The sequence below is a fragment of the Neoarius graeffei genome, chromosome 11 (genome assembly GCF_027579695.1).
Source record: "Neoarius graeffei isolate fNeoGra1 chromosome 11, fNeoGra1.pri, whole genome shotgun sequence".
NCBI lineage: Eukaryota > Metazoa > Chordata > Actinopteri > Siluriformes > Ariidae > Neoarius > Neoarius graeffei.
The window spans coordinates 17,108,237-17,123,505 of record NC_083579.1 but is presented as its reverse complement, the minus strand read 5'-3'; the positions used below and the strand labels follow the sequence as shown (position 1 = coordinate 17,123,505).

The following is a 15,269-nucleotide window of genomic DNA, read 5'->3' as shown; positions in this document are numbered from 1 at the left end:
GAATTCTGAGGTATTCAGAGACATACTGTGTGCTCAAATCCAGCCAAATGCAGCCCAACTGATTGGCCGGCGTTTCATAATACAGATGGACAATGACCCAAAACATAAAGCCAAAGCAACCCAGGAGTTTATTAAAGCAAAGAAGTGGAATGTTCTTGAATGGCCAAGTCAGTCACCTGATCTCAACCCAATTGAGCATGCATTTCACTTGTTAAAGACTGAACTTCAGACAGAAAGGCCCACAAACAAACAGCAACTGAAAACCGCTGCAGTAAAGGCCTGGCAGAGCATTAAAAAGGAGGAAACACAGCGTCTGGTGATGTCCATGAGTTCAAGACTTCAGGCAGTCATTGCCAACAAAGGGTTTTCAACCAAGTATTAGAAATGAACATTTTATTTACAATTATTTATTTTGTCCAATTACTTTTGAGCCCCTGAAATGTAGGGATTGTGTTTAAAAAATGCTTTAGTTCCTCACATTTTTATGCAATCATTTTTGTTCAACCCACTGAATTAAAGCTGAAAGTCTGAACTTCAACTGCATCTGAATTGTTTTGTTCAAAATTCATTGTGGTAATGTACAGAACCAAAATTAGAAAAATTTTGTCTCTGTCCAAATATTTATGGACCTAACTGTATTTACTCTATGAGGCAGTAGCCTCAAAAATGAAGCATAATCCAAAAATGAACAATTTAAAAATCACAAAAGTAAAATATACCAAATGTCTGTACTTTATATTATTCTACCTCTTACAGTTTTCAAAACTGAAACCTCCGAACTGAGGCTGACATACACACACTGTTGCCATGACTGAAACTCTTATTTCCCAGAAATGGCCTGGTGCTAAAGCTCAGTGGAACGCACTTTCCCTCTGTAATAAGCATAAACATGTCTGAAAACGATTTCTTTAGTCTAGTCCATTTTTTTCGAATGGTGAACCGAATTGTATACACTCACCGGCCATTTTAATTGGAACACACGTATGAGCATGTGGAGTGCGCGACTGTTACACTCTTACATTCTAACAGCACAATGACATAGTGGCTAGCGCCTCTATATGAGGCCATAGCCACAACAAAAAGGATTTTGACCTTTTTGGTGACCTTGACCGGATGACCCTCAAAATGTTGGAGATTGTATTTGATACCAATGCCCATCTATCCTGAAAGTTTCATGAAGATTGATCCAGCCATTTTCCCATAATATTGTTAACAAAAAAACAAAGAAGCCCAACCGAAAACAATACCTCACCCACTTACTCTATAGCGGGTGAGGTAACAAGATATTTAATGTTCAAACTGATAAATGTTTTTGTAAATATACACTCATTCAGAATTTGATTTCTGCAACATAATAGAGTCCAAAATATTTAGGGCAGGGGCATGTTCACCACTGTGTTACATCACCTTTTCTTTTACCAATATTCAGTAAGCCTTTGGGAACTGAGGACACAAACTGTTGAAGTTTTGAAAGTGAAATTCTTTCTGTGGTGACATACTGGCGACATTTGCCTCCAAACAGGCAAGTGCTCCTCACCATGATATATACTGCTGTTATATACTATTGACAAGTCTGGTTTACCTGGCAGGTTCAAGGTGTGGATATACCAGCATAGCATCTTGCCCCATATCCTCTGGCCTCTGCTGGTGTATGAGGTGACAATATAGAGATGACAGTAGAGGTGACAGCAGAGACCCTGGAGAGAAAGGTCAGCCGTTACCGCCACAGATGGCTGGGTCTGTCACGCAGTCTCAACAGTGCAGCACTGTACAGTAGGAGCAACCTGGAGGAGGAGTTCAGGGTCTCCCACACAGGAGAGACACTGGTGTATTGGGACTCCAGTGACTCCAGAGTGGCATCGGCAGGCATTGAGGTGGGGACAGGCAGGAAGTGGAGAGCTCAAGAGGGGCTGGAGCTGGCAGAGTCTCGGCTGAGACACAAAGCTCTGGTGAGCACAGTGGCAACTGGGCGTGCCGGGTTGGGAACCATCTCACAGCCTTGATACGACAAGGCCTGTTGCAAGGACAAATGCCATCTCATCCTAGAGGAGGTGCTGGCAAGTGTCGAGGAGGTGAGGACCAGCAGGATGGTGAGCATGAGGCAGCAGGGGGCATGGACAAGGTGGGAAGGAGTGCTGGAGAGGAAGCTGACCTGGAATGACCTATTCTTCTACAGCCACTCCTTTGTAATGTGTGCAGAATGTGGATTTGCATTGTCTTGTTGAAATCTCCCTGGAAAAACTGTTGTCCAGAAGGCAGCATATGTTGCGCCAATATTTCAATGTACTGTTCTGCATTAATGCTCCATCACAGAAGTGTAAGTTACCTTTGCCAAGGGCACTTACACAACCCCACACCATGACACACCCTGGCTTTTGGACTTGTTGCTGGTAACAGTCTGGTCCTTTTTGTCTTTGGTCCGGAGCACATGGTCTCCATTTCTTACAAAAAAGACTTGTAACACTGATTCATCTGACCACAATACATGTTTCCACTGTGTGATGGTCCATCCCAGATGCTTCCAAGCCCAGAGTAATCGATGGCACTTCTGGACACAGTTAACATAAGGCTTCGTTTTTGCACAGTCAAGTTTTAACTGGCATTTGTGGATGTAACTCCATATTGTAGAGCTTGACAAAGGTTTGCCAAAGTAACTCATTGCCCATGTGGTTACATCAGCTATAGATGAATGATGGTTCTTGATGCAGTGCCATCTGAGGGATCGGAGATCACAGGTGTTCAGCTTAGGCTTGTGCCCTTGCCCTTTATGCCCCAAAATTCTTCCAAATTCCTCAAATCATTTAATATTTTTATTCACTGTAGAGGGTGAAATATCTAAATCCATTCCTATCTTTCTTTGAGGAACATTTGTTTTTAAACATTTTGATAATTTTCTCATGCACTTGTTGATAAATTGGAGATCCTCAGCCCATCTTTGCTCATCAAAGACTAGGCCTTTCCTGGATACTGATTTTGTACCAAATCATGATTACAATCACCTGTTGACATCACCTGTTTCAAATCACATCATTATTTAATAGTTTTACCTCATTATTAGCCCTAAATTGCTTCTGTCCCAACTTTATTTTGGAAAGTGTTTCAGGACTGAAATGCAGGAATGAATGTGTATTAACATATGAAATGAAGTTGACCAACAAAACATGAAATATATTGGGTTGATTCTGTCTGCAATGAAATACAAGTCAAAGTAAAATTAGAAATCACTGTTTTCTTTTTTTTCGCCCGTAGTCAGCTGGGATAGGCTCCAGCTTGCCTGCGACCCTGTAGAAGGATAAAGCGGCTAGAGATAATGTGATGTGTGTGTGATGTGTTTTCTTTTTTATTTGCATTTTCCCTACCATCCCATCTTTTTTTCTGATTCCAGGTTGTATACCATCAGGTTTATAACTGTTCATATTTGTGACTCTGTACACCAAAGACTGTAGCGCAAGACCGGAAGAAGTGGAGTCGACTTGTCGCCCTATGCACAGAACAGCACAGGAGGAACTAAGTAAGTAAGTCTAAGACACCACCACAATGGCTTTGAAATGAAGCCATCAAGATGTGATTGAAGTGTAGACATTCAGCTTTAATTCAGTGGGTTTAACAAGAAAATATTGCATTAAATATTTAGGAATTACAGCCACTTTTTTTTAGAAAGCCCTTCCATTTAGGGCTACTCAGAGTCTGAATAAAGATGGTGGCATGCATAGATGCAGCGGTTCAGCGCTCTCACTTTCAGTATTTTCTTTGGTTGTTTGTGTATGTATTGTTTCTTGTTTTAACTACATTATGTCGGGCTAACAACATCTATAGTCGGCACAATCTCCTAAAAATAGGAGTTTTGAGCGAGAGGAGTGTTACAGCAGAGTTTCTCCACTCACACGACATTCTGGACGAGATAATGACGAGTCCCGGCTCTCCATGGATCACCATCCCCACAAGAGGGAAGCGGAGGCAGTGCAGGGAGAGAAAGCAGAAGTGAGACTGCAGGGCTGGCGTGCTAATGAGGCTACGGAAGCAGCCACACAGACCATCTCTTCCCAGCCTTTTCCTCAGCAATGTAAGATCACTCGCTAATAAAATGGATGAACTTAGGCTTCAGGCAGCCTCAAACAATTTAATTAAGGACAGTTACGTGCTACTCCTCACTGAGACCTGGCTACACTCATCCATCCCGGACTCTGCTATCGAGCTAGCAGGCTACACAGCACAGCACCATGACAGGACCAGCGACTACAGTAAGAACAAAGGAGGGGGACTGTGTGTGTACATCCATAGCAACTGGTGTACCAACACAGCGACGGTAGCCAGCCACTGCTCCCCAGACCTGGAGTACATGACTGTTAAATGCCGGCCATTTTACAATCCTAGGGCGTTTACTGGGGTCATGATTACTGCTGTGTACATTCCACTAGATGCTAATGCAAACTCAGCTCTCGGACTTTTACAAAGCAGCGTTAGCTTTCAGCAGAGCATGTATCCGGATGCTGTGCACATCATAACAGGGGACTTTAACCATGTGGATTTAAAAACAGTACTCCCCAAACTCCACCAGCATGTAGAGTGTGCTACCAGAGGAGCTAACACACTGGACAAGATCTACACAAATATTAAGCAGGGCTTCAGGGCCAGCCCACTACCACACTTGGGCCAGTCAGACCATATGTCCCTGCTACTAATCCCTGCATACACTCCCCTCCGGAAAACTGCACTTACCACCATCAAGACTGTTAAAACCTGGCCTGATGGAGCCTCTTAGCAGCTGCAGGACTGCTTTAATAGCACTGACTGGGATACTTTTGGGCATGAGGACCTGGAGGTGTTCACAGACACTGTTCTGTGCTATATAAAGAACTGTGTAGACATGGTCACAGTGGACAAATGCATCCGGGTCTATCCCAATCAGAAACCCTGGACGACCATGGAGGTACAGCAGCTGCTAAAGGAGAGAAACACCACCTTCAGGTCTGGAGACAGGGCTTTCTACTGCACGGCCCAAGCCAACCTGAAGAGAGGCATCAGGAAGGCCAAGGAGGACTACAGGAGGAGGATTGACAACCACCTGAACAGCAACAACAGCAGGCAAGTGTGGCAGGCAGTCCAACACCTCACCAATTATAGGCCAGGCCTCAGGGCTGCTGAGGGTGATGCTTCAATGGCAGAGGAGCTGAATATCTTCTTTGCTCAGTTTGAGGTGGAGTCATCAGAAGCAGCCATGCCACTACCAGCAGCTGGCAGCAACTTAACCCTCACAGTGGAAGAGCATGAGGTGAGGCACACGCTGAGGGCGGTTAACCCAAGGAAGGCAGCAGGCCCTGATGATGTCTCTGGGCGCATGCTGAAAGACTGTGCAGACCACCTTGCTGGGATCTTCACTAAAATTTTCAATAGGTCCTTGTCCCAGTCTACCATCCCACCCTGCCTGAAGACCTCCACCATAGTCCCTTTACCCAAAAAACCCTTCATCACCAGCCTCAACGACTACCGGCCAGTAGCACTTATGCCGGTGGTGATGAAGTGCTTTGAAAAACTAATAAGGAGTCACATTATGACATTTCTACCCCACACCTCTGATCCACATCAATATGCATACAAGGCCAATAGGTCTACGGAGGACGCTGTAGCCACAGCTCTCCACATGGCGCTGACCCACCTGGAGCAGCAGGGGAGCTACGTTTGACTTCTTTTTGTGGACTACAGCTCAACGTTTAACACCATCCTCCCCCATAGACTACTGTGCAAACTGCTGAACATGGGACTACCTAACTCAATATGTCTCTGGATCAAGGACTTCTTGTCAGAGCACACACAGAGGGTCAGAGTAGGCCCCCACATCTCTACAGCTCTCAGCCTCAGCTCCCCTCAGGGCTGTGTGCTGAGCCCCCTGCTTTACACCCTCTATGCATCTGACTGCACTCCTGTTCACTCTGTTAGGGTTTTGCTGGGATTCGAACCTGGTTCGTTGGTGTGATAATCCAGCAAACCCCCACTAGGCCACCAGGGGGATGACTCAAATGCAGAGGCATGAGGCGGAAGTAGAAAAAGTATCAAAAAGGTTTATTTACAATATGTACAAAAAATATCCAAAAAGTAAAAATACAAAAACGCTCAGAAGATATAAGGGAAAAAATAAAAAATCCAAAAGTACAAAACAAAAGCCAAAAAAACAGAAAAGAAAAGGCAAAAATACCAAAGCTCAGAAGATCCAAAAAACACAGTAACTACTAGGTCCAAAAGAAAAGCAAAATGCAAAATAAAGAACACGGTACAGAGGAAACTGGAGATAAACATAACAGCACAAAGACTCCGTGACAAGAGGACTGAACTCAGGGGGTATAAATACACAAACTAAATTGAACACAGGTGAAGGTAATCAGGACTAAACAGGCAATTAACACAAACACAAAACACAGGAACAGTGGCGGCCTCTAGAGGCCAAAATAAACATGACATGAAAAGGAAATAACAGCGGCCTCTAGAGGCCAAAACAGTCCTAGTCCTAACAGGACCCCCCCCCCCCTCTAGGAGTGTCTCCTGATGTTCCCAGGGCGATCCGGATGGGCCGAATGGAAGTCCCGACACAGTTCTTTATCTAGGACATCCCGAGCAGGAACCCAGCAGCGCTCCTCAGGACCATAGCCCTCCCAGTCCACCAGATATTGCAACCCGCCGCGGACCCGGCGGGAGTCAAGCAGGCGATGCACAGTGAACACAGTCTGACCCTGGAAGATGCGGGGGGTGGGGGGTTCCTAGGGGCAGGGGCATACGTAGATGTCAGTACGGGCCGCAACAGGGAAACATGGAAAGTGGGGTTGATCCTCAGAGTCCGGGGCAACTGGAGCCGGTAGGAGACAGGGTTCACCCTGCGCACCACCTTGAAGGGGCCAATGTAGAGAGGAGCAAGCTTGCGGTTCTCCACCCGCAGCGGAAGGTCCTTAGTGGACAGCCAAACCCGCTGCCCAGGGCGGAAAGCGTGTGCAGGTCTTCTATGGCAGTTGGCCTGAGTCTGGTTGGTTCTGGAGGTCTGTATGAGGGTCTTCCTGACCTTGCTCCAGGTCTTGCGACACCGTCTCACATATTGGTTGACCGAGGGCACCCCCGCGTCCTCCTCCTGGTCCGGGAACAGAGGTGGCTGGAACCCGAATTGGCACTGGAATGGCGACAGCTTGGTGGCCGATGACTGCAGGGTGTTGTGGGCGTACTCTGCCCATGGCAGCCAGGTGCTCCACGATGTCGGGTTATCCATAGCCAGGCCTCGCAGGGTGGTTTCCAGGTCCTGGTTGACCCTCTCCGTCTGACCATTGGACTGTGGGTGAAACCCAGAGGAGAGGCTGGCAGTGGCTCCGATGACCTTGCAGAACCCGTGCCACACTCGGGAGGAGAACTGGGGCCCTCAGTCTGAGACGATGTCCTGTGGAAGACCAAAGACTCGGAAGACATGATTAAAGATAAGTTTCGCTGTTTCATGAGCAGAGGGGAGTTTGCACAGTGGTATGAAGCGGCAGGCCTTGGAGAATCTGTCAACTATGACCAAAATGACCGTGTTACCTTGTGACTCAGGGAGACCCGTGATGAAGTCGACTGCCACGTGGGACCAGGGACGCCGGGGAATGGTCAGAGGATGCAGGAGACCCTGGGGACGCTGTCGTGGGTTCTTGGTTCTGGTGCAAACCTCACAGGACAGGACAAATGACCTTACTTCCTTCTCCATGTTAGGCCACCAGAAGTGTCTTTTCAGGAAGTCCAGGGTCCTCCGAGCTCCCGGGTGGGCGGTGAGAGGGGAAGAGTGACCCCACTGGAGAACCTTGGCCCGGGCTTGATGTGGGATGTACAAGAGGCCCGGTGGCCCTGTCCCAGGACCGGGGTCCTGGCGTTGAGCTCGTCGGACAGCCTCCTCAATACCCCAGCGGACAGGGGCCACAATCCGGGACACAGGTATAATAGGCCCGACTTCATTCTCGCTGTTAGTGGCAGAGAACAGCCTGGACAGTGCGTCAGGTTTGGTGTTCTTGGAGCCGGGGCGGTACGAGAGGGTGACGTCAAACCGACTGAAAAACAGGGCCCACCTAGCCTGTCGAGGGTTCAGTCTCTTGGCTTGCTGGAGGTACTCCAGGTTCTTGTGGTCAGTCCAAACCAGGAATGGATGTTGCGCTCCCTCCAGCCAGTGCCTCCACTCCTCAAGGGCCAGTTTGACCGCTAGCAGTTCTCGATCCCCCACATCGTACCGGGACTCCGCAGGACTCAGGCGGTGGGAGAAGTAAGCGCAGAGGTGCAGCTTTCCTTCCAAACATTGAGAGAGCACCGCACCGACACCACTGTCCGAGGCGTCCACCTCCACGATGAATGGTTGGGAGGTGTCCGGGAGGACCAGAATGGGTGCCGTGCAGAAGTGGTCCTTGAGGTCTTTGAATGCCTTTTCTGCCTGAGGAGACCAGACATAAGATCCACCTGTCCCTTTGGTAGGGTCTGACATGGGTGCTGCTACAGAACTGAAGTTCCTGATGAACTTGCGGTAGAAGTTAGCGAATCCTAAGAACCGCTGAACCTCCTTAACGGACTTGGGAGTAGGCCAGTCCCGGACAGCCAGGGTCTTGGCAGGGTCCATTTGGAGTTGGCCTGTCCGTACAATAAATCCCAGAAAGGAGACCTCGGGAACATGAAATTCGCATTTCTGGGCCTTGGCGAACAGATTGTTCTGTAGCAGCCTCTGGAGAACCTGGCGGACATGGTGGCGGTGCTCCTGCACGGTCTTGGAAAAGATAAGGATGTCGTCGAGGTAGACAAAAACGTACAGGTTAATCATGTCCCTTAAGACGTCGTTGATTAGGGCCTGAAAAACAGCTGGTGCGTTGGTGAGTCCGAAGGGCATCACCTGGTATTCGTAGTGCCCAGACGGGGTGTTAGAGGCAGTCTTCCACTCGTCTCCCTGTCAGATACGGATGAGGTGGTATGCGTTCCGTAGGTCCAACTTGGTGAAGACGGTGGCGCCTTGGAGCAGGTCGAAAGCAGTGGACATCAGCGGAAGGGGATATCGGTTGCGCACAGTGATCTTGTTCAGGCCCCTGTAGTCAATACATGGTCGGAGCCCCCCATCCTTCTTGCCGACAAAGAAGAAGCCGGCACCAGCAGGTGAGGTGGAGGGTCGAATGAACCCAGAGACCAGGGCGTCTTTGAGGTATTCCTCCATGGCCTTGCGTTCTGGCTGAGAGAGGGAAAACAGTCTGCCACGAGGAGGGGTAGTCCCAGGGAGCAAGTCGATGGCACAGTCGTAGGCCCGGTGCGGAGGAAGAACGGCAGCCCTGCTCTTGCTGAATACCTCCTTGAGATCCCAGTACTCTGTGGGAACTTGAGATAACTCGGTGAGATCAGGGGGCTCGGCAGGAGACACAGGAGAGCTAGAGAGCAGACAAGAGGCATGGCATGCAGGGCCCCATTCCACAACCTGGCTTGTTACCCAGTCTATGCGAGGGTTGTGGCGAGTAAGCCAAGGAAGGCCTAGAATAACTGGGAACTCAGGTGAAGGAATCAGGTGCAGGGATATTTATTCCTTGTGACCTTGAGACTGGAGGAAGACTGGAGAAGTAACTTGGGTGACTCTTCCATCACCTAATGCTTGGCCATCGAGGGCAGACACAGACAGTGGGACTTCAAGAGGTGCAGTCGGAATATTGATGCTTTGGGCGAAGTGAATATCCATAAAGTTCCCAGCCGCCCCTGAGTCTAACAAAGCTTGACAAGAGTGGACAGACTCACCCCAGGAGATGGAGACCGGGATGTAGATTCCTTGGCCAGGGAGTCCGGGAGAGAGGGTAGGCCCCGTCACAACCCTCCCTCGGCTGGACGGGGTGGTCCTTTTCCCAAGAGTTCGGGACATGATGCTCGGAAGTGACCAGGCTTGCCACAGTAGATGCAGCACTTGTCCCTCCTTCTGCGCTCCCTCTCAGATGCGGAGAGGCGAGTACGACCCACTTGCATGGGTTCTGGACAGTCACTGAAGGAGGTAGACGGTCTCCAGGTAGAGGTAGGGAGGCTGGGGGGGCTCAAGGCTTGGTGGCGTTCTCTCATCCTGTTGTCCAGACGAATAGCATGTGAGATGAGGGTTTCGAGGTCACTTGGGCATCCAATAGAGGCCAGACCGTCCTTGATGGGGTCAGACAGACCATGGTGGAAGGCTGACACCAGGGCACTCTCGTTCCATCCACTTACTGCTGCGAGCATCCGGAACGAGATGGTGTAATCTGCGACACTTCCTCCTTGCCGGATGGACATGAGCTTTCGGGCTGCGTCGGTACTGATGTCCACCTGATCGAAGACCCAAAGCATCTCTTCAGAAAACAGCTGGAAATCAAGGCACTCAGGTCCCTGTCTTTGCCAGATAGCAGTAGCCCAGGCTCGCGCCTTACCAGCTAATAAGGTGATCACAAAGGCAATCTTGCGGCGATCCGTAGTGTAGCTCAAAGGTGATTTGACACTGGGTAAGGAACTCTCGGCACTCACTGTGCTTGCTGTCGTACCTCTGTGGTGCAGGAAGGCTGGGTTCGCGAGGTGAAGAAGGCAGCATGGCAGAAGGCACAGGAGCAGGAGCTGGATCAGGAGCTGGATCAGGAGATGCAGGCAGAGATGTCAGCTGTGCCAGGGTTTTCCCAATTTGCTGAAGCAGTTCCTCGTGGTGAGCAAGGGCCTCACGTTGGCTGGTGAGCGTACGTCCATGAGCGTCCATGGTCGCTCCAAAGCGTGTCAAAGCTGCCGTAATTCCCTGAAGGTTGGCCGGGTAGACAGTTGAAGCAGCCTCTGCTGAGTCGGTCATGACGGAGTCTTTCTGTTAGGGTTTTGCTGGGATTCGAACCTGGTTCGTTGGTGTGATAATCCAGCAAACCCCCACTAGGCCACCAGGGGGATGACTCAAATGCAGAGGCATGAGGCGGAAGTAGAAAAAGTATCAAAAAGGTTTATTTACAATATGTACAAAAAATATCCAAAAAGTAAAAATACAAAAACGCTCAGAAGATATAAGGGAAAAAATAAAAAATCCAAAAGTACAAAACAAAAGCCAAAAAAACAGAAAAGAAAAGGCAAAAATACCAAAGCTCAGAAGATCCAAAAAACACAGTAACTACTAGGTCCAAAAGAAAAGCAAAATGCAAAATAAAGAACACGGTACAGAGGAAACTGGAGATAAACATAACAGCACAAAGACTCCGTGACAAGAGGACTGAACTCAGGGGGTATAAATACACAAACTAAATTGAACACAGGTGAAGATAATCAGGGCTAAACAGGCAATTAACACAAACACAAAACACATGAACAGTGGCGGCCTCTAGAGGCCAAAATAAACATGACACGAAAAGGAAATAACAGCGGCCTCTAGAGGCCAAAACAGTCCTAGTCCTAACACACTCTAGCAACAGATTTGTCAAATTTGCCAATGACACCACAATGGTGGGGACCATCTCGGGGGGGCAACGAGTCCGCCTACCAGGATGAGCTGGAGCAGCTGACAGTGTGGTGCAGAGACAACAACCTGCTCCTAAACACTACTAAAACAAAGGAGCTGGTCATCAACTTCAGAAAGGACAAAACGGACATACAACTCATTATCATTGGCGGAGTCTGTGTGGAAAGGGTCATGGACTTCTGCTTCCTGGGAGTTCACATTGAGAAGAAACTGATCTGGGGTGTGAATACCACAGTGCTGGTAAAGAAGGCACAGCAGAGACTCTACTATCTGAGGGTCCTCAGAAAGAACAACATCAACCAAAGACTGATAGTGTCCCTCTACCATGCCACCATAGAGAGCATCCTCACCTACTGCATCTCTGTTTGAGCTACTACCATCAGGCAGATGGTATAGGGCCATCAAAGCTAGAACAAATAGACTCAAGAACAGCTTCTACCCAACTGCCATACGAGCTCTAAATTAAACACATCAGGTCAGGGTTTACTAACCTGCTCTTAGTGTCCATGTCTTTTATTCTGTGCAATAAGGGATTTGTGCAATGTTTCTAGTTGAATGTAGTTGTGTGTGTGTGTTTGACTGTTTTTATAATTTTTACAGTGTTTTTAAGTTTTAGGTTTTTTTGTTTTTGTTTTATATTAGTTTGTTAGTTTATTAGTTCGTTAGTTTACTTGTATCTGTGAGTTTGACTGTTTTTATAATTTTTATATTGTTTAAGTTTTAGCTTAATTTAAATCCTTTTATTAGTTTGTTTTGCACTGATGAGGATTGCACTCCAGTTTCGTTGTACATGTTACAATGACAATAAAGATATTCTATTCTATTCATTTTCACAGGCTCAAAAGTAATTTGACAACCTAATATAATTTAAAAATATGAGCATCATTTTTAATACTTGGATGTGAATCCTTTACAGTCAATGTCCGCGTGAACTCTGAAACCCATGGACATCACCAAATGCTGTTTCCTCCCTAGAGATGCTTTGCCGGGCCTTTACTGCAGCTGCCTTCAGTTGCTGTTTGTTTGTGAGTCTTGCTGTCTTCAGTTTTATCTTCCATAAATGAAAAGCAACTCAGTTGTGTTGACTGGCCATTTAAGGACATTCCATTTCTTTGCCGTAAGAAGCTTTTAGCTGCACTGGTTCCGTTAAAGAAGGCCACGAAACATACTGATGTCTTTTTGTCTTTTATTGTCTCTCTCTCTCTCTCTTAGACACCGTGTAAACTAAAAGGTAAAAAACAAAATTAAGCTAACATATTCATCTGACATATTAAAAAAAACACAAACATATATACATTAAATAAATTTACATTGTTCATGCCTTAACCAATAAACAGAAATATAACCAAATAAAACAATTACCGTGTGCGCCTCAATGAAACCAGTGAAGAATATTTTCATGTTACGCAGCACACCATCTTCTTCTCAACGGCCACACCCATCTTCTACCCATAAGGCCGAGGCCGTGACCCTTAACCTTGGCACGTGACCCAAAGCCAACCAATGTTTTTATGCACATATATTTTACATTTTATACATATTATATGCATTCACAACAAACCTCTTCTGCAAACAAAAACAATACATTTTCCATAAATTTGTAACCCTTTGTTTTCTTAAACTTGTGTTGCCGACTGCTACACTCCCACCAAATTACTAGGATTTATGATGACCTTTGTGTAACATCTGAATGAATCTAGTAATTTCCAAACTAAAGTGGGCTTTCTTAGAAACTCTCAAATCAAACATAAACCTTTAACCCTCTACACATATTAATATCTCAACCAAAGTTCCACTGGAACACTTCCTAGTTGTTTTCTACAAGCACAACTAATTTATGAATAGGGCGTTCAAGAATGGTTGGGCTAATGAGTCGTTGACCCTCCTTTCCAAGCTTCTTGTTTCCTATTTGTACTTTGACCTTTCGCACTAGTCCATCCTCATCCTTACAAACATCGAGCACTCTTCCAAGTCTCCACTCATTTCGCGGAAGCTCTTCCTCTTTAAGAATGACAACATCTCCATTCTTAACATTTCTTCTTGGAGTTTGCCAGCACTGTCTGCGGGTGATGTTTGCTAGATACTCTTTCTTCCATCGACACCAGAATTGCTCTACCAGGTACTGCACTCTGCGCCACCGTTTCCTAGCATACAGATCTGCTTCTACGAATTTTCCTGGTGGAGGAAGTGGAACTGAGGATTTCAAGGTAAGTAAGTGATTTGGAGTAAGTGGCTCTAGACCTTTAGGATCGGTAATGCAGTCAGTGGTGAGTGGGCGGCTGTTTACAGTTAACATGGCTTCATAGAAAAACGTTCTCAGCGAAGCATCATCTAGTTTTCCGGCACTCTTGGAGAGAACCCAGTTCAGGACGCTACGGACTGTCCTGATTTGCCGTTCCCATACACCTCCCATGTGACTAGCACCAGGCACGTTCATAGAGAAGTCACAATGTTTTTCAGCCAGAAAGGCAGTTAATCTGTCTTTGTCTACTTCCTGCAATGCCTTTGTTAGCTCATTTCTTGCCCCAACAAAATTTGTTCCTTGATCGGATTTGATTTGTCGTACAGTCCCACGGATAGCTACAAAACATCTCAAGGCATTTATGAATGCATCCGTTGTTAGATCTTCTAACAGTTCTATGTGGACTGCTCTTGAGGAAAGACAAGTGAATATGAGTCCATATCTCTTCTGGTCTTTACGACCTTGCTTTGTGTGGAACGGTCCGAAGCAATCCATCCCACAGTATGAGAATGGTGGCGAAGGGTTGACGCGACTAGTTGGCAAGTCAGCCATTTTCTGCGTTTCTGTTGGCCTGAGGGCTCTCCTGCACACGACACATTGCTTTATGTGGTTTGCCACAACTTTGCTGCCACCAACAATCCAGTACCCGTTTGCTCTCAGCTCGTTAAGTGTTTGTCCTCTTCCTTGGTGCTGTGTGTTTTCATGGCAGTAATCCAAGATCAAATTTGTAATTACACCATGTTTTGGCAGGATAATTGGATGTTTCACGTCAAGCGGTAAGGAGGCATTTTTCAGTCGCCCTCCCACCCTGAGAACACCATCTTGCAACACTGGGTCCAGCTGAAACAATGGATGACCACGTGGCAGTTTACCATTACTCAGTAACTGTATCTCCTCGCTAAAGGCATTCCTTTGTGCCAATTTCACGAGCACGAGGCTAGCCTTTCTTCGGTCCTCCACATTTATGGGTTCCGCTGTTTTGACTCTCTTTGCCAGTCGTTGTATCCTAGCCACAACTTTCAAGGCTGTACTCCATTTTGAGAATCGTTCAAGTCTCTCCAAGAAATTGTTGTCTTCCACAACCTTTGTTTGTAGTGCTTGTGTTGTCTTGACCTCTGGGTCAGCCACCAGAAGTTCTGCGGTTGATTCTGGTGTTACAATCTCTCGTTCCCAGAGGAATTTCGGTCCAGTTAGCCAATTTGAACTAACCAGCTCTGACACCTTGAGGCCTCTTGAGGCATGATCTGCCGGATTCTGATCCGTATCAATGTAGTGCCACTGTGTTGGTTCTGTTCTTTCTCTGATTCTTTGCACTCTGTTCGCAACGAAGACATGAAATCTTTTAGCTTCGTTGTTGATGTAGGCCAGGACGACCTGTGAGTCAGTCCAAAAATATTCTTGGTTAATCTTGAGCTGTAGCTCCTCTCTTAACATACAACTGACTGCTGAGGAAACTACTGCAGCTGTCAGCTCCAGCCTTGGAATGGTTACGACTTTGGAGGGTGCAACCCTTGCCTTGCCCATTACCAAAGAGCAATGCACCTTGTCCTGACTCACCACTCGAAT

General features: G+C 47.1%; 1 protein-coding gene across 1 annotated transcript; it reads right to left on the bottom strand.

Moving 5' to 3' along the window:
• Window positions 1–12,601: 12,601 nt before the first annotated feature.
• LOC132893771 (uncharacterized) lies at window positions 12,602–14,236 on the bottom strand. Its single transcript, XM_060932904.1, has 2 exons — window positions 12,824–14,236; window positions 12,602–12,685 (listed from the first exon to the last, which is right to left on the bottom strand). Exon 1 carries the CDS (start codon window positions 14,196–14,198, stop codon window positions 13,269–13,271), a length of 930 nt encoding a protein of 309 aa, XP_060788887.1. The 5' UTR covers window positions 14,199–14,236; the 3' UTR covers window positions 12,602–12,685; window positions 12,824–13,268.
• Between the last annotated feature and the right edge of the window lie 1,033 nt (window positions 14,237–15,269).

Bases quoted from the DNA above. Each gene is read 5' to 3' on its own strand.
- LOC132893771 (XM_060932904.1), bottom strand. From the start codon at position 14,198: ATGGATTGCTTCGGACCGTTCCACACAAAGCAAGGTCGTAAAGACCAG.